Source organism: Myotis nattereri (genome assembly GCF_964212035.1).
Source record: "Myotis nattereri genome assembly, chromosome: 9".
NCBI classification, from domain to species: Eukaryota; Metazoa; Chordata; class Mammalia; order Chiroptera; family Vespertilionidae; genus Myotis; species Myotis nattereri.
This window is the reverse complement of record NC_138084.1, coordinates 65,877,692-65,904,780: the sequence shown is the minus strand read 5'-3', so window position 1 is coordinate 65,904,780 and position 27,089 is coordinate 65,877,692. Positions and strand designations below refer to the sequence as shown.

Sequence of the window (27,089 nt, the reverse complement as noted above, 5' to 3'; positions counted from 1 at the left end):
TGTTCAGATTTTCTGTTTCTTCCTAATTCAGTCTGAAAGATTGTATCTTTCTAGGAATTATCCATTTCTTTCAGGTTGTCCAAGTTGTTGGCATGTAATATATCTCTTTTAATTTTTTTCTTACAATCCTTACAGTGTTTTCTTATAATCCATTCTATTTATGTGGTGTCAGTCATCACTTCTCCTATATCTCTGATTTTATATATATTGGGCTCTGTTTTTCTTGATGAGTTTGGCTAAAGGTTTAGCAATTTGGTTTATTTTTTTAAAAAAAGCTCTAAGTTGAATTGATCTTTTCTATTATTTTTTAGTCTAATTTCATTTATTTTTGCTCTAATCTTTATTAATTTTTTTCTTCTACTCACTTTAGGATTTGTTTGTTGTTATTTTTCTAGTTCCTTTGGGTGTAAAGTTAAATTATTTGAGATTTTTCTTGTTTCTTGAGTTAGGCCTCAATTGCTATGAATTTCCCTCTTAGATTGCTTTTGCTGTGTCCCATAGATTTTATTATTGTGTTTCTATTTTCATTCCTCTCAAGATCCTCTTTCATCTCTTCACTAACTAATTCACTGTTGAGGAGCATGTTGTTTAACCTCCATGTATGTGTTTTTTCTAGTTTTCTTCTTATAATTGATTTCTAGTTTCATACTATTGCGATCAGAGAAGATGCTTGATATGATTTCAGTCTTTTTAAATTTATTGAGACTTGCTTTATGGTCTATCATGTGGTGTATTTTGGAAAATGATCCATGTACACTTGAAAAGAATGTATATTCTGCTGTTCTGGGATGAAATGTTCCATAGATGTCTATTAAGCGCATCTGATCTAATGTGTCTTATAAGAATACGTTTCTTTGTTGATTTCCTGTATGAATGATCTATCCATTGATGTAAGTGAAATGTTAAAGTACCATACTATTATTGTATTAATGTTGATCTCTTTCTTTAAGTCTGTTAATATTTGCTTTATGTATTTAGGTGGTCCTATGTTGAGTACATAGATGTTACAAGAATTATATCCTTTGTTGGGTTGAACTTTTTATCATTTTGTAATGACCTTTTTTTTTGTCTCTTGTTACAGGCTTTGTTTTAAAGTCTATTTTGTCTAAGTATTGCTACCCAGCTTTTGTTTAGTTTTTATTTACATGAAAATCTTTTGATCTGAAGTGAGTCTCTTATAGGTAGCATATGGGGTGCTGTTTTTTTATATAGTAAGCCACCCTATGTCATTTAATCCATTTACATTTAAAATAATTATCTATAATAATAAAAATATAACATGCTAATTAAACTGGATGTCCTTCCAGACAAACCTGGGGCTGCAAGGGCCAAGCCCCTTGCACAAATTTCGTGCATCGGGCCTCTAGATAGTTAATAAAAAGACAGGTATGTAGTTATTGCCATTTTATTACTTGTGTTCTGGTTATTTTTGTGGTTCCTCTTGGTTCCATTCTTCTCATGCTCTCTTGTATTTCGATAACTTTCTGTAGTTTATGCATATATTTCTTTCTCTTTATTTTTTGTACATCTATTTTAAGTTTTTTGGTTTATGGTTGGTATATGTGGTTATCAGGTAGGTGTATTTAATGGCAGTCTATTTTAAGTTGACGATTGCTTAGGTTCCAATGCATTCTAAGATCCCTACATATTTTACTCACTCCCACAAGTATGTTTTTGTCATCATTTTTTTTACCTCTTGTATGTATGTATCCCTTCATTTATTATTGTATTCATACATGATTTTACTATTTTTGTCTTTTAAGCTTCACATTACCTTTATAATTAGTTGATCCACTACTTTCACTGTTTGCCTTTTTCAGTGAGATTTTTGTTTTCCTATGCTTTTTTATTTTTAGTTTTGACCTTTTATTTTCTATTTGAAGTCTCTTGTAATGCTGATTTCCTTGTGATATACTCCTTTACCTTTTTTGCTTGTCTGGGAAACTACCTCTCCTTAAAGTCTAAATGATAACCTTGTTGAATAGAGTATTTTTGGTTATAGATTTTTCTCACTCATGAATTTGGACATATAATGACAATCCCTCCTGACCTTCAAAGTTGCTGTTGAAAATCAGCTGCCAATAGCCTTATGAGAGCTCTCATGTATGTAACTAGCTGCTTTTCTCTTGCTCTTTTTACAGTTCTCTCTTTGTTTTTAACACTACATTTTTGTTATAATGTGTCTTGGTATGGGCCTCTTTGGCTCATCTTGTTTGGGACTCTCTGAACTTCCTGGGTTTGTATGTCTATTTCCTTCACCAGGTTAGGGAATAGTCTCTGTTGCTTCAAATAGGTTCACTACCTTTCTCTCTTCTCCTTCTGGGACCCCTATGATGTGAGTGTTGGTAACTTTATATCCTTTAATATCCTTAGAGGTCCCTTTAATATCCTTATTTTTCTTTTTGCTATTTTTAATTGGGTGTGTACCCTACCTTTTCTTCTAGATTGCTGATTTGATCTTCCATTTCATCTAATCTGCTTTTGATTCCCCCTATTGTATCTTCAAATTTAGTTATTGTATTTTTCATTTCTGATTGGTTATTTTTTCCATTATTTGTCTCTTTGTTGCAGTTCTGAGTTCATCTCTTTTCTTGAATATTTTGAGTATCTTTATTACCAAAGTTTTGAACTCTTTACCTAGTATATTGCTCATCTCCATTTTGCTTTGTTCTTTTTGTGTAGCTTTGGCCTATTCTTTCATTTAGGACGTGTTTGTCTCCTCATTTTGGCTGGTTCAGTGTAGTTATTTCTTTGTATTAAGTGTGCTATATTTCCCAGGTTTGAAAGAATCGTCTTACATAGAAGGTGTCCTCTGGGTCCCAGTAGTAGTACAATGCTCCTGGTCACCTGAGCCAGATGCTCAAGGTGTGTTTCCTGTGTTGTATGTGCTCTCCTGTTACAGTTGGGCTCCACTGCTGCCGGCACATCTGTGGGTGGGGTTGACCCTCAGGCCAATTGTCTGTGAGGACTAGCTATGACTACATTGGATAAGCTATTGTGTGGAGGCTGACTCCAGGGAGTAAGAGTCACTTTAGCAGGGCTCTAGTGCCATCCACGCTATTCAGGTGTTTCAGTTGTGGAGCTGCTTGGGTGGGGCTCTGATGCGGTCTGAAGCCAGCTGCTGGTTGTGTAGCGTCTGGAGGTCTGGAGTCTCTTACTGAGCTCCTGTGGGGGCCGAGATCAGCTGCTGCTTTTCCTGAGTTTGGGGCTGTTTGGTAGGAGCTAGAACGTGATCTGCAGTTGGTTGGTGTTTGTGCCAGGCTTGGAGTGGCTTGAGAGAAACTATGATTTGAGCTGAGCCTGGCTGCTACTTGTTGGTAACTATAATGCAAGTTGAGATCAGCCACTGCTCATATGAGGTGTGTGGCCCTTTGGGAGCATCTGATGTGCTTTCTGAGGCTGGTTGAAATTTGTGTGGGGTTTGTAGACCTTTGGGAGTATCTGCAGCAAGAGTCTAGGCCAAGCACCACTCATGTGGAGGGTCTGGAGCCACTGGAAGAGGCTTTGACGGGGCAAGCAGGTTGACTAGGGCAGTGTCTCAGGGAGACATCAGACAGACCTAGGCTAATGGTGTGGGCTGGGCAAGTGGTGTTATGTTAATGAACAGTGACAAATTTGGCACGGGCCTTCATAGGGCCTGGTGGGTGAGAGAGAGCTCAGAACAATGGTGCCTGCCAGCACTTCCGTCTCCTGAGAGTTTTGATTCTGCCCTTCCAGCCCTCATCCTAAAAGTTAGTCAATTTCACATATGTAATAACTTAATCAATAAAAATTTTTTTAAAAAGAGACCCCATACCCTTTAACTGTCATTACCAGCCCCCCAACTGCTAAGCAATCATGAATCTACTTTCTTACTCTATAGATTCTGGATAGTTCATACAAATGGAATCAGGCAATATACATGGTCTTTTTTGACTGACTTCTTTGACTTAGCATAATGTTTTCAAGGTTCATCCATGTTGTAATGCGCTTTTTAAGGAAGAAAAAGATCTGTATAATAAAAGCCTAATATGCTAAAAAAAAAAAAAAAAGTTAGTCAATTTAATTTCTTCCTGAACTGCTGCCCCTGCCCTGGAACTTGGAAAGAGTAACTAAGTGTGTGAACCCTTTAATAGCAGCATCTCAATCTCCTGCAGCCTTTTGTCTCTCTTGGGATAGAATCCCTGATGGTTTTCAAAGCTAGATATTATAGAACTCCTCTTCTTGACATAGAAAAACCCAGAATGGGGTTTGGACTCCTTATTCCTCAGGTGGACTTCCATAGCCAAGCTATCCCTCCCATTTATTCATTGTCACACCATGGGTGTGGGATCTGTCTGGATCACATCTCCATCCCTCCTATCCATCTTGAAGTGGCTTTTTCTTTATATGCTTACTAAGGAATTCTGTTAAGCTAATCCTTGGGAGGTTCTCAGTGACAGTTGTTCTATAATTTAGCTGTAGCTTTGATATGGGTGTGAGAAGTGGTAAGTTCAGAGTTTAACTACTCTGCCCTTTGGACTCTGAATCTCCATTCATTCACATGTTATTGCTCTATGAAAGATAAGACTTTTGTTAAATGAAGTTTCCTAACACACCAGAATGTCAGTTTACTTATTTGAAGTACACAAAAAAAACACTGCTCGGAAAACATATTGTATATTCAGGTCATTCTTTCACAATAAGAAAATGGGTTTGGGAAGTCAGATTAAGATCGGATTTAAAACGCTCATCATAACAAAGGTGACAGCATGCCTGAGGGCCTCAGGACACATATCTGAGGTGCATGAGCGGATTCTTGTTGCCAGGTCGACTTCCTCTATTTTTTTTTTTCTTCTTTTTTTTTTTGTCTAGCTCTTCTATTTTCTTGGGCCTGTTATAATAATTGCAGTTTATCTAACATCTCTTTCATAATATTTCAGAGATATCTTTTTTTTTTCTATTATTAAACAACAACAATAACAAAAACCATTCACAGCTGAAAGCATTCCTAAAAGAAACGGTTTATGTCGCCAAAGTTAGCTAGAAAACGACCGGGCCCTGGGGAATGAAGTCTAAACCACCAGCGGCAGGGCTAGATGGAGAAGACATGTCCACCCTCCTAGAACACCCTCCTTTTATACATAACGTTTTCAGGAAGAAAGATGTTAGTTGTTTTTGGAAGACTTTACACTGACAACAGATAAGGGGGAGGGTGGGAAAACGTGAAGCGGGGGCAGTTCTAGGATAGGTGCACAGTCCGTCAAGGAGGGCTATTCACTACTTTTGATTGGCTGTTGCAACAGTCCTGAAAGTTCATTGCATAAGCTGGATGAGGTAGTGTCTGGCTACTTCTTTTTAAATAGCCACCTGGAAGTTGATTCAAAGCTCCAACATAAATTCAGGAATGTGAGTAGTATGTTAGGTGGCCTACAGCTACTAATTAGTTTATCATTCTTTCCTCTTTCTCTCACTCGCTGGCCCACTGTAATTTAATTTAGTACATCTCAGAATTTTTCTTTTGTCATTATTTAATGGATGCTTGAAAGATGCTTTTCCCTCACGATAGCACATTTACAAATGACCTGTGAGGATACAGTGCATCTATATATGAATGATTTTTACATAGACTTTTTGCTGTAACTTCAATGGTGAAGCAACACAATATTTGCAAAATTTAAAAAATAAACAAGACACATTCTTTCTGTTTAAAAACTTTCAATCCAATGGGATAGATAAGATACCCAAACAACTATAGGGAAAGTGAGATAGATACAGATATAAAGAAAATGGGACAGAAGAACATTTTTGGCTTCAGGAATGAGAGAAGGCTTGAGACAAGGTGTCAGTTAACTGTACCTTCAGTTAGAAATGAGACTTTGATAATTCATGATAAGAAGGGAAAGCATTCCAGATAGAAGGGATAGTGTGGCTGATGATATAATGAGAAGAATAAATTAGGCCAGAATAAGAATGGTTTCCAATTTTTTCAAGTATGAGGGTTCATTAGTAGCATAAAATATAACTTTTTAATAGCTGCTTATTGAGAAAATATATTTATGCAAATGGTTTCTCAAACACTGCTCCAATAAATACTAAGGGTTTCATCACTCAAATATTAAAAACACCACTGAAAATAAATTTATATTGGGGAGAGTAGCAAAAAATAAATTAAGAGCCGTAAGTTATGGGCTGATGAAGCAGAGTCTTAAAGTCAGGATAGGCTTTGGAAATCTATAATAATAAAAGTGTAATATGCTAATTAGACCAGAAAGCCGAATGACCTTCCGGATGAAGCCATTGTGGTGGGGGCTGAGGCAGAGGCAGTTAGGGGTGATTAGGCAGGCAGGCAGAGTGGTTAGATGCCATCAGGCAGGCAGGCAAGCAGTTAGGGATGATCAGGCAGGCAGGCGGGCAGTTAGGGTCATCAGACAGGCAGGCAGAGGTACTTAGAGGCTATCAGGCAGGCAAGTGGTTAGGGACGATCAGGCAGGCAGGCAGGCAGAGGGGTGAGGGGCGATCAGGCAGGCAGGCAGGCAGGCAAGCGGTTAGGAGCCAGTGGTCCAGAATTGCGAGGGGTATGTCTGACTGCCAGTTTAGGCCTGCAGGATCAGGCCTAAACTGGCAGTCAGAGATCCCCTGAGGGATCCCGGATTGTGAGAGGGTGCAGGACGGGCTGAGGGATCCTCCTCTCCCTCACCCCCATGCACGAATTTTGTGCACCAGACCTGTAGTTAAATTAATAAGTACTCATTCCCAAAAAAGTTTCACCTTTAAATATTCCTCATCCTGTATATCAGGGGTGGGAAACATTGGCCTAAGGGCCATATAAAGGTCCTCAAAATCATTTGGTCTGGCCCTGCCAAGGCATTAGTGGTGAGTTGATTAAATGTTTGACCATGCCGAAACTGGTTTGGCTCGGTGGATAGAGCGTCGGCCTGCGGACTGAAAGGTCCCAGGTTCGATTCCGGTCAAGGGCATGTACCTGGGTTGCGGGCACATCCCCAGTGGGAGATGTGCAGGAGGCAGCTGATCGATGTTTCTCTCTCATCGATGTTTCTGACTCTCTATCTCTCTCTCTTCCTCTCTGTAAAAAATCAATAAAATATATTTAAAAAAAAATGTTTGACCAAACATAGCAGGCTAATTTTTAAGTTGGTAATTTTGTATGGCCCATGAATGATGTTAATGGCCCTTGGCAGAAAAAAGGTTCCCCACCCCTGCTATATCAATCTGTTATAGCAGAGGTGATGTGACAGAGAGGTTTGGGGAAAATATTTCCTTTTTATAACTTTATCTTGATTCTTCTTTTTATTTGGTGAAAAAAAAATCTACTTAGGTCAATGCTTTGTCATTTTTAAACATTGCATTTTTGAATAAATACTTCTTGGTCTCAGCCAGACTTCTTGCAGTCGTCAGTAGCAGAAGACTGAGTCACTTTCTGCCTCTGAAGCATGCCAAAATAGCTTCTGAGTCAGTGACAGCCGTTGCCTATGTGTGTAATAAAGGATTTTTTTCTTTATAAATAAATCAAATTACTTCCCAAAAAAAGTATTAGGAAAGAAATGAGATTAATCTACTAGTAGTAAAGTTAGGCTTTAATAATACTCTCAAAAATGATTTTTCTAACATCTTATTCCACTGAAATTATTTACCAAATCAAATAAATACTAGCAGTCATAACCATGTTTCTTTTTTTAATTTCTTTATTGATTAAGGTATTACATATGTGTCCTTATCCCCCATTGCCCCCCTTCCTCCTCCCCCCACTCATGCCCTCACCCCCCTGGTGTCTGTGTCCATTGGTTGGACTTATATGCATGCATACAAGTACTTTGGTTGATCTTGCCCCCTTACCTTCATCCTCCCCTACCTTCCCTCTGAGGTTTGACCATCTGATCGATGCTTCTCTGTCTCAGGATCTGTTTTTGCCTCTGAGGCCACTGACAAAACCATTTCTTGCTTAAACTATTCCCTTGGCATTCATTGCTTCCCTGCCAGGTAGATAAGTTTCTCTCAATGTACATATTTTCTTTTGTAGATTTCCTTTGTAGATTTGTTCTTCTGCTCACGCCATAAATATGGCATTAATTTCTCACTCTATACTGTCTGAATGAACTCATTCATAGCCTGTCTTCAGCAACCATTATATTCTGATGACTCCGGAATACATAGTATCAAGCCAGACCTTTTACTGAACTTATTGGACCATGCATTTCAACTGCTTGTTATACATTCCCACCTGGATGAACTTCCAAGTCAGCATAAACCTATTCCATAAACCTAAAACCATTTTCTATGTTTTGGAATGGCATCTGGTGTATACCCTTGGGTATAGTCCTCTGCTCACTTTTCTCCATCACTTCCTGTCCAATGAGTTATCAGATTCTGTTATGTCTACTTATTAAATACTAGAGGCCCGGTGCATGAAGATTCATGCACTGGAGGGGGTTCCCTCAGCCAGGCCTGCCCCCTCTCACAGTCCGGGAGCCCTCAAGGGCAGGAGGCGACCTGGCGATCAGGGGAAGGCGATGCCCCATCACACCTCTGCTGCTGCCACTACCGGCAGCGCAAGCCTCGGCCGGACCTGGTTACCTGAGCCTCAGGCAGCCCTGGGCAGCTGGGCGGCTGAGGGGATTGGGGGACTCGGGAGGCAGGTGCGTGGCAAGGTGGCCTGGCCATGCTGCATGCCTGCTGCCCCAGTGGGGCTGAGGGGACTGGGCACTGCCATCTTGTGGCTGTGGACACCACCATCATTGAGGGTGTGGCAGTCAGTTAGCATATTCCCTCCTTATTGGCTGTGTGTGCCGCCATCTTTGCCACAGTGTGAGGGTCAATTAGCATATTCCCTCTTTATTAGGTAGTAAATGATTCATTATACATGCTCCACTGCTACTGCCCTGACTTAGTGTAGGTCCTCATAATTTTTTCCTAGATTTCTGCTGTACCTTCCTTTCCTCCTACACAGCCTATTATAACAATTCCACACTTTCCCCAAATAACCCTCTATTCTGCCTCCAAAATCATCTTTCTAAAACAATTATAATGAATTATGTTATTCCCTTTCTTTTTCAGAACAAAGTCCAAAATTCTTCAACTTATCATCCAAGGCCCTTCTGTGATCTGGCTCCTGAATTTGCAATGTTACCTCCCACTCTTCCTCTTCAAACAGCTCTCAGATTCAATTCCCACAATGCTCTTTGCTCAGTTTCCTGCTTTCTTTTGCCCATATTTTTCTCCCTACCTGGAGGCCCTTCTTTTCTACATCTTCCACTGGCTGGTCCCTAATTTGCCTTTAGGATTCTAATCACCTGTTATTTCCACTAGAATTTCCCTGAGCCTTCCCAGACTCAATCAAGGCCCCCTTGCTCTCCTGCATCACCCTTGCCTTTGTCAATCACACCACTATTACTCCGAGTTATAATTATGTTCCTCTTTTCTGTCTGTCTCGCCAGTGTTAAAGACAGAAACAGCATCTTTTCAACATTTATGCCTAGTTTAAAACAGAATGCTTCATCCCAAATAGGTAAATGATAGAAATTTAAATTATGGCTTTGATATGAAAAGAACTATGCCGCCTTAGACGACTACTAGTAAACATCAAGTCTTTGTTCTTATTTTAATAAGTCATCAAGTATATATTAGGATTGTACTTATTGTGCTAATGCTTTATTGTGCTCCTCAAAGTTCATACTTTGTGTCAGAAGCTACTGAGGTATTTAATGCTCTGCCTTTGTTGTAGATTTAATGTTTTAATACATGGCAGTTTCTACAGAAGCAAACCTAAATATTTTATGAGAACTCTGGAAGATAGGAGAACCTAGAAAGTCATACAGGCCATGTCTTTACTGTACTCTTAATTTTTTTAAGCAGTAAGGATTGCACAGTTTGTAACAGGGCTTTTGTCAAAATTATCAGGTCAAGTCACATAAAAAGAGAGGGTATTTTTCTTGTTAAACACAATTAGGGGCCATCCATCACTCTCAATGTGAAGATTTCCATTTTGATCAGCATCTCAAATGTACTAAGTTCCCTGATTGTTATCATCAATGGGAATTTGATCACAGTGTTCCCGTCTTTGTTTCAGTATGAAGTAATGAATGATATTACAGTTAATTGGAGAAAAATTGCACTTCTGGACCAGGCATGTTCAAGTCAATTTAACTTTGTACATTTATCACAGATAAGCTCCCTAAAAGACTGAATAAATAAAGCTATTTTCTGAGTTGGATTTCATTCTGTTAAATGGAAAGAGTATACTTTCTGCTATAAATATTGGTAATTTCTTAAGTTATTTCAACAAGATTTGCCTTTTATATTACAATATAATAACAGTATTTCATAATTTCTAGTCCTTAATAATTCCAGAATGCAAAACAGATTGTAAAAAAGGGTAAAATAAATGCAAATATGTAAGTATAAGTCAAATCTGTTTTTTAAAGAACAAATGAAATAACTTATGTAACTTTATCATATTTTAAAAATTGCTCAGAAATTAACATAAGCCCTACGATAAACAATATAGAGCATAGTAAAGCAAATATTTAATTTTATATAATGCTCTCTATAGAAAGTTACAACATTAAGAAAGGTATAGGTAATAAAAATGTATCAGGGAAGATAGTGAAAAATGTTAATCTTTAATACATCTGATTAATTGAACCTAATTTGCTATGAGTCTGCCATTTTCCATATATGTGAAATAATAATCTGTTATATATATATATCTCTAATAACATATATGAAATATATTTTGGACACACATACTTGACAAATACATATTTGTTGGTATATAACATATATAAGAAATGTATACATTTCTACCATTCACATGAAGATGGGACTATGTGAAGTGTATAGAGAGAAGATAACCTTTTCTGCCGCTGACCTTGAGATGATTAACAGAATCAGGAAATAAATATCTTTCTCCCTTGAGATTTAAGAAATTAAGCTTGCTCTGGTTTTGTTTTTTAAATTGGTCACTTGTAGGTGTACTTCAATGGATTCTAAGGGGGAATATATGATGTTATTAAATAGCTCTGTGGAAAGTGATTGATGTTCTAAGACACTAGTTTTCCTCAATACCTATAATAAAAGATTTCTTCCACTCTCATTATTTTAGCTACATTCAAATACAAATAATTTCTAAATTTATATTTTTAGCTCAATATTTCTCCATTATTCTAATTTACATTTCCAACTACTATCTGGATATTTCAGAGTTCCCTCAAATATATCCAAACTTACTATTTATTCTCTAGTCTATTTCTCCTTCTTTATTTTATCACATTAATGTTGTTACCATCATCCATTATTCAAGTAAAATACTGGAAAATCTATTTGCAACTTTCTCCTCTTACCTACACAATCATTTGCCAAATTTCTTTGATTTTACTTTTTAAATATTTCTTTGATGCATTCTGTTCTCTCTACTCCTACCAGTTTATGGTTATGTCTTAAAGAATTGAGGTTCCTCAACAAACTGATTATATTCTGCCTGGAAATTATCTCTTTTTCGCATAGTGCATTTTTCCTGATCTTCCAATTGCCTGGTGTACTCCCTTAACCTTTTCTATCACTGCACTGTGAGCTTGTTTCTCCTATTGACTTATGAGATTCTTGTAGGGGCAAGGGTTTTGCATTACCCACTGTTGTAACCCTAGCATTTTAATGACCAATACATAAATAGTTCTCAATAAGTGAGTGTTACATGAGTGAGTGGTGGACAGTTGATTCAATTAGTTAATTCCCAGAATGCTAAATCACAGTGACTATTTTTAACGCTTTCCAAAATTGCTGATTTTTAATGTACAATGTATTAAAATTGAAAATATTATATTATTCTACTCACATTTATTTTAAAATTTCTATTTATTTTTAACATTTTTAGCACAAGTGATTTTGTGATCATTTTATTCTTTCATTTGTTTTGTAGGTTTTAGAAACTTACATATTGATGACCAGATAACTCTCATTCAGTATTCTTGGATGAGCTTAATGGTGTTTGGACTAGGGTGGAGATCCTATAAACATGTCAGTGGGAAGATGCTGTATTTTGCACCTGATCTAATAATAAATGAGTAAGTAGTAACTTGACTCTTGCAGTTCTTATTAGCATAAGTATGTATGTAGGATAATCTTGAAAATTACATTTCAACAGATAATCATACATTTAGTGTGCTAAGTAATAGTTTTCTTGAAAGATTTCTCAGAATTACCTCATATCGATTGATATTATCTCATATCAATTATAGCTTGAGAATATTAATGTAATTATACCATCTTATCAGTTAATTTGATATATGGAGAGTTTTCCTTTTGTTTCAATGTATAGTAATTGTTTGAAATGCAATTTTTTTAAACTTCAGGAATGTATCAAGAAATATACTTAAAGACAAAATTAAATGTTTATTTATCAAATTAAAATTTCTTTGGTGCTAATGAAGATAATGAAGTAAATTATAAATAATTTGCTTGAAAATATTGATTTACCTTCAAAAGGTAAAGACATCTCTCATTAGAGGAAAAACAACACTGAGGATTTATTTTTAAAATTGAAAGATAAATATTTTAATTTGCTTGATTATATTTAAATTTCTGTAATTAATGTTCTACATATAATCTTTAAATCAGAATCTTTTCATGGAAATATTTATACTATTTTAATGGTGAATGTTGACTCAGAACTGTATAACATAACTTATATAAATCTTGACAGTTTATAGTTAACTTTTGTATATTGTAATCCATTTTATATCCTACTATCCTTTGAAATTGATAAGGAATTAATATCCTTTATTTTACAGCTCAGGAAACTGAGGCTCAGAAGAATTGCATAACATACCTAAGGATCTGAGTGACAATCTCAATTAATCTTCACTCTTCTGAGTCAAAATCTAGTCTTCATTATTCTTGTTAGCATCATGCGATTAATGTGAATATTATAAAACAGTACATGGTTGAGAAAATAGTTTTTAAAAATGTCCTCAACCTTCAGAATTTGTGTTTGACTTTGTCAATTATTTAATTCTTCCTGATGTTCTTTTTTCTGTATCACCATACATTTCTCCTAGAATAGTTCACAGAGTAACTAGTGCAAACTGAATGCTCTGAATTGCACCACTGAACTATTCTATACTCTACTTTCTGTGATGAAAATCCATTCTCCTATTGGATTGCACACAAAAATTCATATATTTTTTTCACAGAAGGAGTCCATGAGTAAATAAATTATTTCCTGAGCATTCCTTAGTTCCACATTTTCAACTCCTACAACTTCTTGGTGTGATGATAAAAAAAAGAAATGTTAACCTTGGTCAATGGGTATTTAATATGATTTTCTAACTTTAAAATTTTTTAACCTCAAAAATTCAGCATTGTGAAAAAATTTTGATGTTCCAAATATTATTGCTTCTTTATGAAAAGTCATTTTTAATAATAAATAAGGTAATTACTAAATCTCATATTCTGTAATAAATTACATAAACGGGCTAGTATACATGTGTGAATTTTTTTCCCTGTTACTTTTTCTTCTGGGTGTTGTGTATGATGGAAGACAGCGGATGAAGGAATTATCATTCTATTCATTATGCCTTACCATGTGGCAGATTCCACAGGAGTTTGTGAAGCTTCAACTTAGCCATGAAGAGTTCCTCTGTATGAAAGTATTGCTACTCCTTAATACAAGTGAGTATAAGTAACGTAATATAAAATACTTACTTTTTTATTTTTTTATTCATTAGGAAAGTTTCAAACAACTATATGATCATATGATTATACAGGAGGTATGAATCTTCTATTGTAACTGCAAAGGAGAAACACCCATTCTACTGTTATAGAAGTTAATAAAGTTTCATCCTATTTCTCAGGTTTTACTTAATACATAATACTAAAATAACCTATCAGTTCAACCAATTCCATTTTTTTATAAAACATTAAATGGTTTTTTTAAAAATATATTTTATTGATTTTTTACAGAGAGGAAGAGAGAGGGATAGAGAGTTAGAAACATCCATGAGAGAGAAACATCGATCAGCTGCCTCCTGCACACCTCCTACTGGGGATGTGCCCGCAACCAAGGTACATGCCCTTGACCGGAATCGAACCTGGGACCTTTCAATCCACATGCTGATGCCTCTAACCACTGAGCCAAACCAGTTAGGGCTTAAATGATTTCTTTTATGTTCACACATTTAAGTTATTATAAACTAATTAATATTGCATAGACACAAACTATGCTTCTCTCTACCCACCCCACCAAGGATTTACTATATAAACTACATAATTTTGTTTGGAATCATTCTCTATGTTAGGATAGGCTGTTGTAATAAGTAACTACCAAGAACAGCAGCATAATACAATAGCAGTTTATCGCTCACAACCATAGTCCAGTAGGTTAGCAAGAAAACCCAGGCTCCTTTCCTAAAGGGACACCACCCTCTCTTAGCAGCTTGGAGTGTGCCACCGGGTCTGACTAGAAAATGAACATGGAGTGAGAAAGGTTTGGAGGGGAAACCTGGACGTACCATATGTCATTTCCACCCACTTCCCATGGCCCACCTTAACTGCAGGAGAGGCTGGGAAATACACCTGAGCTCTATACTCAGAAGAAAAAGAAAATGGTATATTAGGAAGCATAGCTTTGGTCACCAGAAAGCAGGGGCATTTTATTTAATTCTCTCTCTTTTTTTTGTACACAAAGAACAGTGTACCTCTGTCTCAGTGGATCCTCAAGGGTGAGAAAATTTTTAAAACCGCTTTTACCTTTTACCCTTTTCTGTGCTCTTTCCATGCACAGGTAAGCTCAACTTGAGTGTTTGAATCGATCCTTCATTCATAGTGATCTGAAAGAGAACAACAGAAAGCTAAGGTCCTAGGTAGAAGGTGAGCCAAAGGTCTTCTCCGCAGTATCTTTGCAGGAACTTCTTTCTAGTGCACACATCTCAAATAGGAGTAACCTATCAAGAGTAAAGGTAGAAAAGCTAAACCCTTAGAAAAGTCAGGGACTGATTCAGGATCTAAGGATTTATAGTCTATTTTCCCCTGGAAAACCCACTGGAGCAAAGACCTTCAAGCCTAATTTGATGAAGTGCATAAAGTGGACTAAGGGCATTGATAAGAGACTGGCCAAAATAGTCAGATGGCATAAATTTAATATTACAGCAGTTAACTTCTGCCCTTCTAGACAGATTCTGCCATAGATGGTCTTATATTATCTCCCAAATTATTTATTATTAACATAATTATGTATTTATGGATAGACTCCATTGTGACCAAAAAATCCCAAAATCTCAGTAGCTTAACAACAACAAAATTAGGAGTATTTGTTCTTCCCACTACATGTTTAATGCAAATCAACAAGAGGGCTCTGCTCATTATTATCACCTGGTGCCCAAGCAAATGGAGGCTGTATCTTGACACATGCTCCCACAGTCACTAGAGCCATGGAAAGGAAGGAAATAAATAGGTATGCATTACCTATTTGGAGCCAGGGGAGGGAATTTAGAAAGCTACAATAATTAATACAGTGTGAGAAAAGAATAGATATGTTGAACTGTTATTCAAATCTGACTAGTATATATTAGAACTTAATATACCATAATATGAACATCACAAATCAATGTGTATGGAGTAAACATTGTTGGAAAAATACTGTATATTTTGGAAAAAGTTGGTTTGGATATTTATCTGAAATTATGTTCTAAGATAATACCAGATAATTAACTTAAATGTGAACACTTATGTTGTTAAAAACAAACTAAAACTAATAGAAATAATTTTGAAATCTTAAATAAGGAATATCTTTTAAAAATAAATGCAGTGATCCCTGGCTGGTGTGGCTCATTTGGTTGGGCATTGCTCTGAAAGATTGTTGGTTTGATTCCTGGTCAGGGCACATGCCTGGATTGCCAGCTCTATCCTTAGGAGGCGGGTATGTGTGTGCAGCAGGCAGCCAAATGCTGTTTCTCTCTCTCCCTGTGCCTTCCTCTCTTTCTAAAAATCAATTTTAAAAAAACCTTTTTAAAAATGCAATAAGTAAGTTGGCAAAAGGAAAGTTTGATGATTGGATGCATAAGAATTTAAGCCTTCCATTTTCCATTATAAACTAAAATACGAATCTTCAGGAAAATATGGCAGGTTGAACACATACATTTTTTCCATTGGTTCCTCTAAAACTACACTAAAATATTAGCAATGAGATCTTTAAAAATAAAAATGAAAAGAGGATGAGAGAGGAGTCAATAGCAAAAACATGTTTAAGTTAGCAAGCACAACCAATTTAGCATACCTAAGCCAGAAGTAAGAAAATTCAAGAAGCGCCTTTATTTGTATCACTGAACCTCTGGCATGTTGTTCAATTGGTGACATTTACGAGTTTTCGAAAGGAGAGTGAAGGTAGAGTTAAAAATGGAGCTCTGTTGAAAGTCAGTTTCCAAGTATCACCCAGCCATGCCAATTGTTTCTCACCAACTGAGACAGAAATTGTAAACTATTCCCTGAAGAGGATATAACAGAAGAAAGCTGTATTGGTGAACCACAGGTACTGTTGAGGGTGAGGGTTTCCTTCCATGTTGAAAACAGATTATTTGCCAAATTTTAAGACAGCATACTTCTCCCACCTGTCTCCCAGAACCTGGCCTTCCAAACTTATATCCTCCAGATATGGAAAATGAAAATTTCTTCTCTGCAGAATCTGTTTAGCCAGAAAGAAAAATAACTAAATAATAGCAGGGATTTCTCTTTGAAATAGCTCAGCTAGATTTCCCTGCAATAAAGCTCACAGTCAGTGAGCACTACTCATTCAAGTATATCAATCAGCTCTTTAGTTTTCTACTCTTGAATATAAATAAACAATGAGGAATACTTTTGACATCAAAGACAAAGACAAAACAGAAAAAAAAAAAAAAAGAACTTGAAGGAAACAGAGACCATGGGGACAAAAACTTCAGAAAAATAGCAAAGTTAACCCCTCCTTAGAAAGATCAGAGAACATATTGTACCCCATGAAATTAAGAACTGGATACTATGAAAAAAGAATAATACGAAAAGGAAAGAGCCCTTGAAAACTAAAATTATTGATATGTATGTGAAGAATTTAAAAGTCAGTAGAAGCATTGGAAGACAAAGTTGAAAAATGTCTTAAAAGTAGGGCAAAATACTAAAATTTGTGGGAAATCAGAATCAAGAAGGAGATCTGACACCCAAATTGTTAAAGATCTAGCAAGAGAAAATAGTAAAATACAAAAGAAGAAATCAACCAGGGCATCTTAGACAAGTGGCAACAGGACCTATATATTTAAGCAAAAAGTTATAGGTAAATTGACAATGGAAATAAGAGACTTAGCCGTAAGAACAGGAAGTTGTGCCTAGAATCTAGATATATGAATTAAAGATTTCAGAGGTAAATATCTAAATTACTAGTTAACATATAATAAGAGCCATTTCCATTAAAGTCAGCAACAAAATAGGAGCATTGGTCACCACTATTATACTTACTATTCTGGAAGTTCTGAACAATGCACTGAATCATGAAGCAGAAATAAGAGCTACAACTACAGTCATGCATTACTTATAAAGACATTGGGTGATTTCATCATGTGTGAAAAATAGAGTGCACTTACCCAAACTGCACACGTAGGCTATATGGGATCTAGCCTACTGTAGGGGAGTAAAAATAATTTCTCCTCTATTCAGCTTGGTTCTTGCCTGAGACATCCCTGTAATTAATGACAGGAGAAAAACAGAAGTGTAATAATATGTATACCTCCTGAATACATGGAAGAGACCTAGGAAAATTTAGTAATTTGCCAAATAGCTGAAGCCACACCTTAAATTCCATCTTCAGCTGCAGACAAAAGAAGCTTATGGTGGAAGGGAAGCAGTTGTTGGAGGTTAACAAGAAAAGTAGAGTCAACAAGGTAAAGATTTAAGTCACTGTCTTCTGCATTGATAAGAGTTTCTAGAAATAAAGTCATCCCCTACTTCCTGATACAGAGCAGAAGACACCCTTTGGAGATGTCCCTTAGACTTGTAAATACCTTTTACAAAGAGTAACTTCTACTGGGCTTTCAGAGTTTCTCCCATGTCTGCTGTTTTTTAAATTAGCCAGCCTAAAATAATCCTTATACCAAATAGACATATTTGGGGTGACAGATTCTTCCCCTATATCTCCTGGGCTAAAAAACTGTACAGCATGTTACTGTGCTAAATACTACAGGTAATTGTAACACAATGGTAAGTATTTGTATAATGTATTGCATTACAACATCAGTAGGCAATAGGAATTTCCCAGCTCTATCATAATCTTATGGGACTATCATTGTATATGCCGTCTGTTGTTTACAGAAACCTCATTATGTGGTACATGACCATACTGGAAAGAGGAAAATGAAGGTATTATTTGAATATAGTGTTGTATACCAAGAAAACAAAGGTAATCACCCCAAAATTAGAATTAAAATATACATTTAAAAATATAAAAACAATATAATCAAGTGAAGGGATATAAGGGAAATATTCAAATAGCAATGGTTTTCTCCCATATTAATAGGAAAGAGTTAGAAACTTTAATGAGGTAATGTTAAAATGACAACAAAAAAGATAAATTATCCAGGAATAACCTTAATGAGAGATACTTGAGATTTATATGATATTGACATAAGAAACATCCAAATCTATAGACAATTGTACAAGTTTATATGAGCCAAACTAATGACAGTTGCCAGGAAGCAAATCTTAAATGCTCCAGAGAATGACAGTTTGCAGTTTCTTTTGAATTAAGGAGGAAAGGTAAGGAAGATTGCCGGAAGATGGGAGAAAGCAAGGCAGAGATTGGATTACAGGACAGTTAAGATTATGTGCTCTCTTAAGGGTCTGAAAAAGAGGATTAATTCTGACGTTTCAGAGGTGTGTTAAGGTTGTTGCACAAGAACAATGGACAGGGCTAGCTTAAAAACCTTTCAATAAGGAAGTCATAGACTTGGACATGACTACTCACTATGACCTGCCCAGTTAGGAATTTATGATCAGATCACCCTGTAAGGTTCTTCTGTTAGATTTATTACAGCACTCCTTCTTCATCCATAGAACACAAGACTTCACAGAGAAATCCAAGTATTTGTTAAAAGGAAAGAAAGAAAAAGACTACATGCTGTTGCACACTTAATCAAACCAAGTATTTGAGACAAAGCTGTAGAATACTGTCAGGTGCTCTTTTAAGCAAATTCTAATTTAAATACAATTGACGCAGCTCTACTATAGGTAAGCTGAAATGTTTATATTGCCTGCTTGTTCTTATATTCTTCCAGAGAACCAGAAATTTATATGTCCTAAAAGGATCGGCAACACTATTTCTTATTTAATATGTTGTGTATAGAGTTACATACCAAAAACATCATCACACAGCCCAAAAATGTGTTTTATAAACCACTTGTGTCATCATCTTAAGCATAATTGACACTTGTGATTGTCTTTCTACAGTTCCTCTGGAAGGGCTAAGAAGTCAAAACCAGTTTGATGAAATGAGAGCAAGCTACATTAGAGAGCTCATCAAGGCAATTGGTTTGAGGCAAAAAGGTGTTGTCTCTAGTTCACAACGTTTCTACCAACTTACAAAGTTTCTTGATAACTTGCATGATGTAAGTATTTCATTTTCTAGAGTATCAATGAATATTTTCTGAATTTCTATAACTTTTAAAATATTAAATCTAAATTTTACGTCATATGGTCTCCTTAAATTTATAGTTGTACTTATATTTTTAAACAGTATTTGCATCATATTGCTCAGAATTTATATTTTGCTTTGTTTATTTTTATATAGATCACCTAAATGTCCTCTTACTAGTATTTTTATAATTTGAGGGTAATCTAATAGTTGATAGGAATTGCGATACATTTTCCTGAATATGTTCTAAAATATTTTGGCCTTCAGTTGGACAACATTTACAGGAAAAGTAAAAGTATGGAGGTGGAAAATAACACTCTCATAGCATTTTTGATGGAATTATAAGTTAATAACAATTGAGGAGGAAAAAAATGTTCCTCTACCCTTCAAGATTCTTTTGGCTGGTCTAATAATTAAATGTACATGAGACAAGTTAACAAGAGACAATAACCCAATTTAATAACATATATACTTATGGGAACCCCTCATGCATGAGAAAGTCAGAGACACCACATACAGTAGAGGTTCAGAGAGAGGAAGTTAAAATGAGGTGTAGATGGCAAACTCTGTGAGTTTGGTAGGTTCTTTCTTTTATTATTATTAGATTCCACATATACTAGTAAGTGAGATCATACAGTCTTTGTTTGACTTATATCACTTGGCATAATGCCTTTATGGTCCATCCACATTGTCGCAAATGGTAGATTTCTTAATTTTTTATGGCTGAATAATATTTCATTGGGTATATATTTTATATACACATGCCATCTTCTTTATCCATTCATCCATTGATGAACATGTAGGTTATTTCCCTTGTGTATTATAAATAATGCTGCTAGGAATATGAGGGTGCAGATGTCTTTTTTAGCTAGAGTTTTTTTGTTTCCTTTGGATATATTCCCAGAAGTGGAATTGCGGGATCACATGGTAGTTCTACTTCTAATTTTTTGAGGAACCTCCATACTGTTTTCCATAGAGGCTGTACCAATTTACAATTCCACCAACAGTGTGCAAGAGTTCTTTTTTCTCTACCTCCATACCAGCACTTGTTATCTCTTGTCTTTTTACTCAGGACCTTTCTAACAGGAATAAGGTGATACCTCATTGTGGTTCTCAATTGCATTTCCCTAATGATATCTTTTCATGTACCTGTTGGCCACTCGTATATATCTTCTTTGTAAAAATGTCTATTCAGGTCTTTTTCCCATTTTTTAATTGGATAATTTGGGTTGGGTTTTTTTGTTTGTTTATTTGTTTGTTGGGGTGTTTTTTGCTACTGAGTTATAGGAGTTCTTTATATATTTCAGATAATAACCTCTTACCAGTTATATGGTTTGTAAATATTTTTTTCCCATACCTTTTGTTGTGTTTTCACTTTGTTGATAGTTTCTTTTGCTGTGCAGAGGCTTTTAAGACTGATGTAGTCCTGCTTTTTGTTGTTATTGTTGTTGCTTGTGTTTTAGGTGTGATTTCCAAAGAATCATTACCAAGACTCATGTCAAGGAGCTTTTTTTCTCTATTTTCTAGTAGGCATTTAATGCTTTCAGTTCCTACATTTATTTATTTTTTTAAATATATTTTTATTGTTTTTAGAGAAGAAGGGAGAGGGAGAAAGAGAGAAGCATAAATGATGAGAGAGAATCATTGATCAGCTGCCTCCTGCACGCCCCCTACTGGGGATTGAACCCCAAACCCAGTCATGTGCCTGACTGGGAATCAAACCATTACCTCCTGGTTCCTAAGTCGATGCTCAACCACTGAGCTATGTCAGTTGGGCGGTCCTACATTTAAATCTTTAATTAATTTCAAGTTAATTTCTGTGAGGGGTGTAAGAGGAGTCAAGCTTCATTAAGTATTATTGGCTCCCTTGTCAAATGTTAGTTGAGCCCCAGCCAGGTGGTTCAATAGATTGGAGCATTATACATACAAAAAAAAAAAAAGGCTGTAGGATTAGTCCCTAGTCAGGGCACATATCTAGGTTGTGGGTTCCATACCTGGTCAGGGCATATGAGAAACAACTAACCAATGTTTCTCTCTGACATCAATGTTTCTCTCTCTCCTTTCTCCCTTCCTCCCTTCCTCTCTTCCATTTTCTTTAAAATTAATAAACATATCCTCAAGTGAGGATTTTAAAAAACTTAGTTGATTATATATACTCTGGTTTATTTCTGGGCTCTTGATTTTATTCCTCTGGTTTATTGGTCTGTTTTTATCACTATAAGTTTATTGTATAGCTTGAAATCAGAAAGTGTAAGTCTCCTGCTTTGTTCTTCTTTCTCAGAATTTCTTTGGCTTTTTGAGGTCTTGTGGTCAATTTAGTTGCTCTTTCTGTCTGCTCCAAGACAAGGCACAGGACACATCTGCCTATTCGGCTGACATTTTTCCTTCCACCTACTTTCATTTTTTAAAATCCTATTTTACTATTATAACATTACACAGTGTGTGATATTTTATATATTCTAGAAAGTGGAGCTAGTTAAGAAGAAAGCATCTTTGTGAGTATTTATATTGTTAGAAAAATAAGTTGCCATGCTTGAATAGTATATGAATTTTTTGCTTTTCTTACATTTTTTTTTCCATTTGTTAAACCAACAGCTTGTTAAACAGCTTCATCTGTATTGCTTGAATACGTTTATCCAGTCCCGGGCACTGAGTGTTGAATTTCCAGAAATGATGTCTGAAGTTATTGCTGCACAATTACCCAAAATCTTGGCAGGGATGGTGAAACATCTTCTCTTTCATAAAAAGTGAATTCCATTTTTACCTTTAAAAATTAAATTTTGTTGTATGTCTGTTTTTGTTTGGGTCAGGATTATGAGGTCTCAAGTTCTTACAATGTTCTTCTCAAAGCCTTACATTCATATCATATCATTCTGTATAAATTCCAGAGAAAATTGTGAGATTTTAACTGTTTTCATTTATATGGTGTAATTAGAATTTTAAGTGTTTTGTGTACCCATATTTTCTTTAAGAGTTTACAAGATTGAAAAAGTACTAAAATTGAGGGTTAAGGTAAACTTAATCTTATACATGTTATTTCATACCATTTAGGTGAAGATTTTAAACTTTTGCATCTAACAAATCTGTTTTAGAGAGAAAAAAAACCTTACATGTAATACTAAAAAGCTATTATATATGTTCCTTTAGGCAGATCCTTTTGTCTCCTCGATTATTTTTTTAAAAATGGACCTTTAAAATGGTATGCAAAATTTTGTCTACATGAGTGTATATACATTTTTGTTAGAAGGAAATTTATAACCTTTAAAAGATTTTCAGGAGTTTTTAAATGCAGAAAATACATAGAGAAAAGGAGTTTAAATTTTTGAAGTAGATTGATGTTCCTCAAACTAGGAAAAGTAGCTCACATGTAAGACTGCTTTCCAGTCTGGAGACATAAATCTCTAAAGAAGTTATTAAGTAGAGCCATACTATTATGACAATAGTATTGTGGGTTTTATAGTTTTTTACTAACTTTTGGGAATTGTCCTCTAGTAAGATATTATGAATCGAAATGGGAAGTCAGAAGAGTTGCTGGCCTAATCCACTCCTTACTTGAGAGCATGTGGAAAGTCACTTTACTGATTCTCAGTTTCCTCACCTTTAACTCTGGTATAATAATATCTTTATTGCAAAATGTTCCTTTTGATCAGAGCTTCTTATTAACATCTTCTCTAATCCAAGAAGCCAAAAATGGAGGGAGGAAGGGAGGGAGGGAGGGTAAGAGGGAGGGAGGTAGGGCAGGGATAAAAAGAGAGGAGTATTATTCTCTTACTCTACTCAGTGAAGCATAATAGACTAATCACAGGTTGAAACTTTTTGAGTGCCTTTGTTCTAATTCTAAGAGAGATACTTCAGGGAATTCTAGATACTGTCTTAAAGTAATGCAACCAATTATAATAACTAGAAAACACAATTTTTATTTTTATTGTCATATGAATGGAAAATATTCTTTTAGATGAGTTCTTTCCTGAGATGAGTCACTGGAGATCTATTTTTTTCAAAGGATATATATATATATATATATATATATATATATATATATATATACACACACACACACACACATCTATATGTATAGATATAAACAGGAAGAACTAAGTTCATAACACTGGTAAAGTTCAATTGAAATCCATCAATGTTTTCTAGATAAAGTAATTTATACCAAAGGCATATCTATGTGCCTATTATAGGTCATGTATATGATGCATATATAATTTTTAACAACCCAGAGAAACCAGAGATCCAATTCTTTTTCTAAATTTCTTTAAAGTTAGACATTATCTGACAAATAAAAATACCACCTTATGCAAATTAATAGTTGTTAATGAGAAAATCAAAATAACTTCTAAAACAATATAGAAAACACTGAAGTTTGATTTCTTAATGAGTTTTTAATTACTCATTCTATTCAACTGATAAATACTTGCAGTTTAACAAGGGACACAAACATAGAATAATATTCATGAATACTAGTGTGACCTCCAAAACAAGATAAAATGGTTTCATCTGATTAAAAAATTGGCATTATTAGTTTTTTACTAATAATTTCTTCAGTTTACAAAGGAGAATTAGCTATGAGTATCTATAAATAGTACGTTCTCAGAAGGCATTTGAAGTGGGTATTAAAACAGGCTCCAACCAGGGCCTTTGCCTTGAGTTCACTAGATTTATGTGGCAAATATAACAGATAATATGCAAATCATGTAACTCTTGGTTATAACATTGAATAACAGTTTAACCTAAGTATTCCAAATAGTCTCAACATTAGTATAACAATGGTCTCTTCTTTAGTATGTCTATGTCATGTCTTTTCTGTGAATGCATATGTATTATAATAGACACTACTGGTATTCAGTTCTTCAAAGTATTGATACACCCACACACTCATTCTCTTTGCACTATCCAGGCCAAAGTTTTCTTCCTTAAAAGGATCTAATTACGCTAATTCCTCATTGAAAATATTCACTGACTTCCAGTCACTTATTATAGTGATTCTCAACTATAGCTGCACTTTAGAATCTCCAAGTAAGCTTTTCAAAAACACCTTTAACTTTATTTGGTCTACTTTTCTTATTAATGCCAGCACATAGTAGTAGGAGTCTGAAATGGTGTTAAAGCATCAATTCTTACAACTTGCTTCTCTCTGCCCAACACTGTCATATATTCATCTTATGTTCCAGTCATGTAAATCAATTTTCTACCCAAATTTTCACCTTTGGATACCAGTCCCCTTTATATCTCAACCTTTAACGCTCAGCCAAACATCATTTCTATGCCTTCCCTGCATCGTCCAGGCAATTATTTGCTTCCCCTAAGGTTCACCATGCATTTTGTGCACATTTGAATTGCAATAGTGTGTTGTTCTATAATTCCAACTCTCCTACAAGTCTGGGAGCCACCTGAGGTGGGTCAATAGCATTTCTTGAACTGAAAGTTCAATGACTTGTTCTATATTTTTGGTATTACTGTGGATCTCTCTCATTCTTTTGTTACATCACTCCATGTCTCTGCACACATGACTTTATCACCTTATCTTTCCATGGTCCCTCTCTCTATCTCTTCATTTCTCTTTACCTTTTTTTAATTTTCCACATTTTCTTCCTACTTTGTGAGATATCCCCTTGTACTGATTATACTATAGGAGAATGTAAGTACATTTTATATTTATTAAGAAAACCTAATGCTCCTCGTTCTAAATTTTTAAATTGAATGAATGGAATATCATTTTCCTCCCTAAGGAAAATTCAGAGAATAAAATTGTTTCTTTATAGGTAAGTAGCCCTAAATTGTTTGTATTATAAAACTCAGTATATAAATTTTTCTGATTTCTGATTTCATTCAACAGGTATTTATTGAGTACCTGCTATTATTGCCAAAAAAGTGCTAATAAGCATTATTCTTCTATGTTATTGTTCCTTGTATCTCAAGAAAGTTACAGTCTGATAGTAAGTTTAAGTCGCAGTGCCTTAAATAGGAGACACTCAAATTTTTGTTGAATGTACAAATGAAAAATACAATGTGATTTTTGATAGTTCAAAGGATTGTTTATGTATAACTTTACTGAAGCAAATGCAGCACAACATAAGATACTAATTTTAAAATAAATATCAAATAATTCCTTAGTTTAGTCATATCAGAATTCATTTGCATTAAATCTGTGTGTATATTTGTTGAAAAAGCTTTCAATGTCTTTTTCCCAAAAATTTCATCCCAATAAATGCATTTTTTAATTTCATATATAATAAAGAAAACCTACCAATGTGGGAATGGTATCTCTCAGAATGAATTGTGTGACATAGGTAAATGAATGTAGGTGTGTCCAAAAATAAAAACAATAAAAACAATGCCATTAAGCCTTTCACACTCAAGTAATGACCCAAGAGAACAGTTAATGATGTGATCATTTTGTTATCTGATCTTCTTACTTTGAATTAAAACAATATTTTTTCATCAACACAGACTTAAATTTCAACATAATTTTTTACAAAAATTTTTACATAATTTTAATGTCCTGATTTCACTAACCTATGGGGGAATAGAATGTGGTGATCAGAAGGGTTGGGTTTCCTTATTTTGCAAGCTCATAGGATGTCTGATATTTTTTATGTTGATCTTAATTCATAAAGTGCATGTCTAAATACTAGGATTTAATATTTTGTGCTAATCTTAAAAAAAAGAAAAGCTTATGCAAAACAACATGACATCACCAAATGGAAGATATCTAGTCTCTAAATCTTTTGCTCTACAAATTCCTGACTACTGATGTCTCTTTTTATGATGTCATTATAAACTTTATTTTTTAGGTCACGCTCTTTGTGGTAGCTCTAAAATGAAATTATATCTATATCACAAAAAACAGGTTATATATCAGAAAATACTTGAAGGTTACTCAAATAGACTATTGAGTTAATGAAATGTTTCCCTTTTAAAGGTTTGAGAAGCCATTTGAGTCGAAAGCTATTGTACCTCTAAGATCAGTTGTTATATAACAATTTTTGTGTTTTCATTAAAAAAATGATACTTTATAATTAGCCAACAGTATTTTTTTTTATTTATTTAACATTAAAATAATTTATTCCTACACAGAGGATAGACAATATGTTTCTGCCCAAACAATGCCTTTTCTGTAGTTAGGGCATATCAACCTGTAACTTGTAAATTACCCGCAGCTACCGTGATATAATTATAATGGGTACTGTGGGAACAGCAGACCAAGGCCTGTGGCCCACTGCTCTGGCATTAACTGTCTGAATGAGCCTAGCCAGTCACTTCACCTCTCTGATTACACCTGCCTTTGCTGAGTCGCTTTATGAAAATAGGAAATAAAAATAAGTATACAGGTGTTCAGAAATGTAACCGCTATTATGTTTTCATTAAGCCATAGTTCTATCTATAACTTTACCAGGTTAATCTGGTATATTCTATAGTGAAATCAAGGACTCTAGGAATTCAGTTTGTTTCCTCTAGG

The 27,089-nt window shown here is 35.1% G+C and overlaps 1 protein-coding gene across 1 annotated transcript in view; it reads left to right on the top strand.

Annotated features, from left to right (window-relative positions):
- PGR (progesterone receptor) overlaps positions 1-22,372 on the top strand; it is a gene marked incomplete at its 3' end in the record, with an annotated part of 65,602 nt that extends 43,230 nt beyond the window's left edge. The window contains exons 5-8 of the mRNA XM_081098134.1: positions 11,894-12,038; positions 13,514-13,644; positions 19,438-19,595; positions 22,217-22,372. Coding sequence (XP_080954260.1) covers positions 11,894-12,038; positions 13,514-13,644; positions 19,438-19,595; positions 22,217-22,372 — 590 coding nt within the window. The remainder of the gene's footprint in view (positions 1-11,893; positions 12,039-13,513; positions 13,645-19,437; positions 19,596-22,216) is intronic.
- Between the last annotated feature and the right edge of the window lie 4,717 nt (positions 22,373-27,089).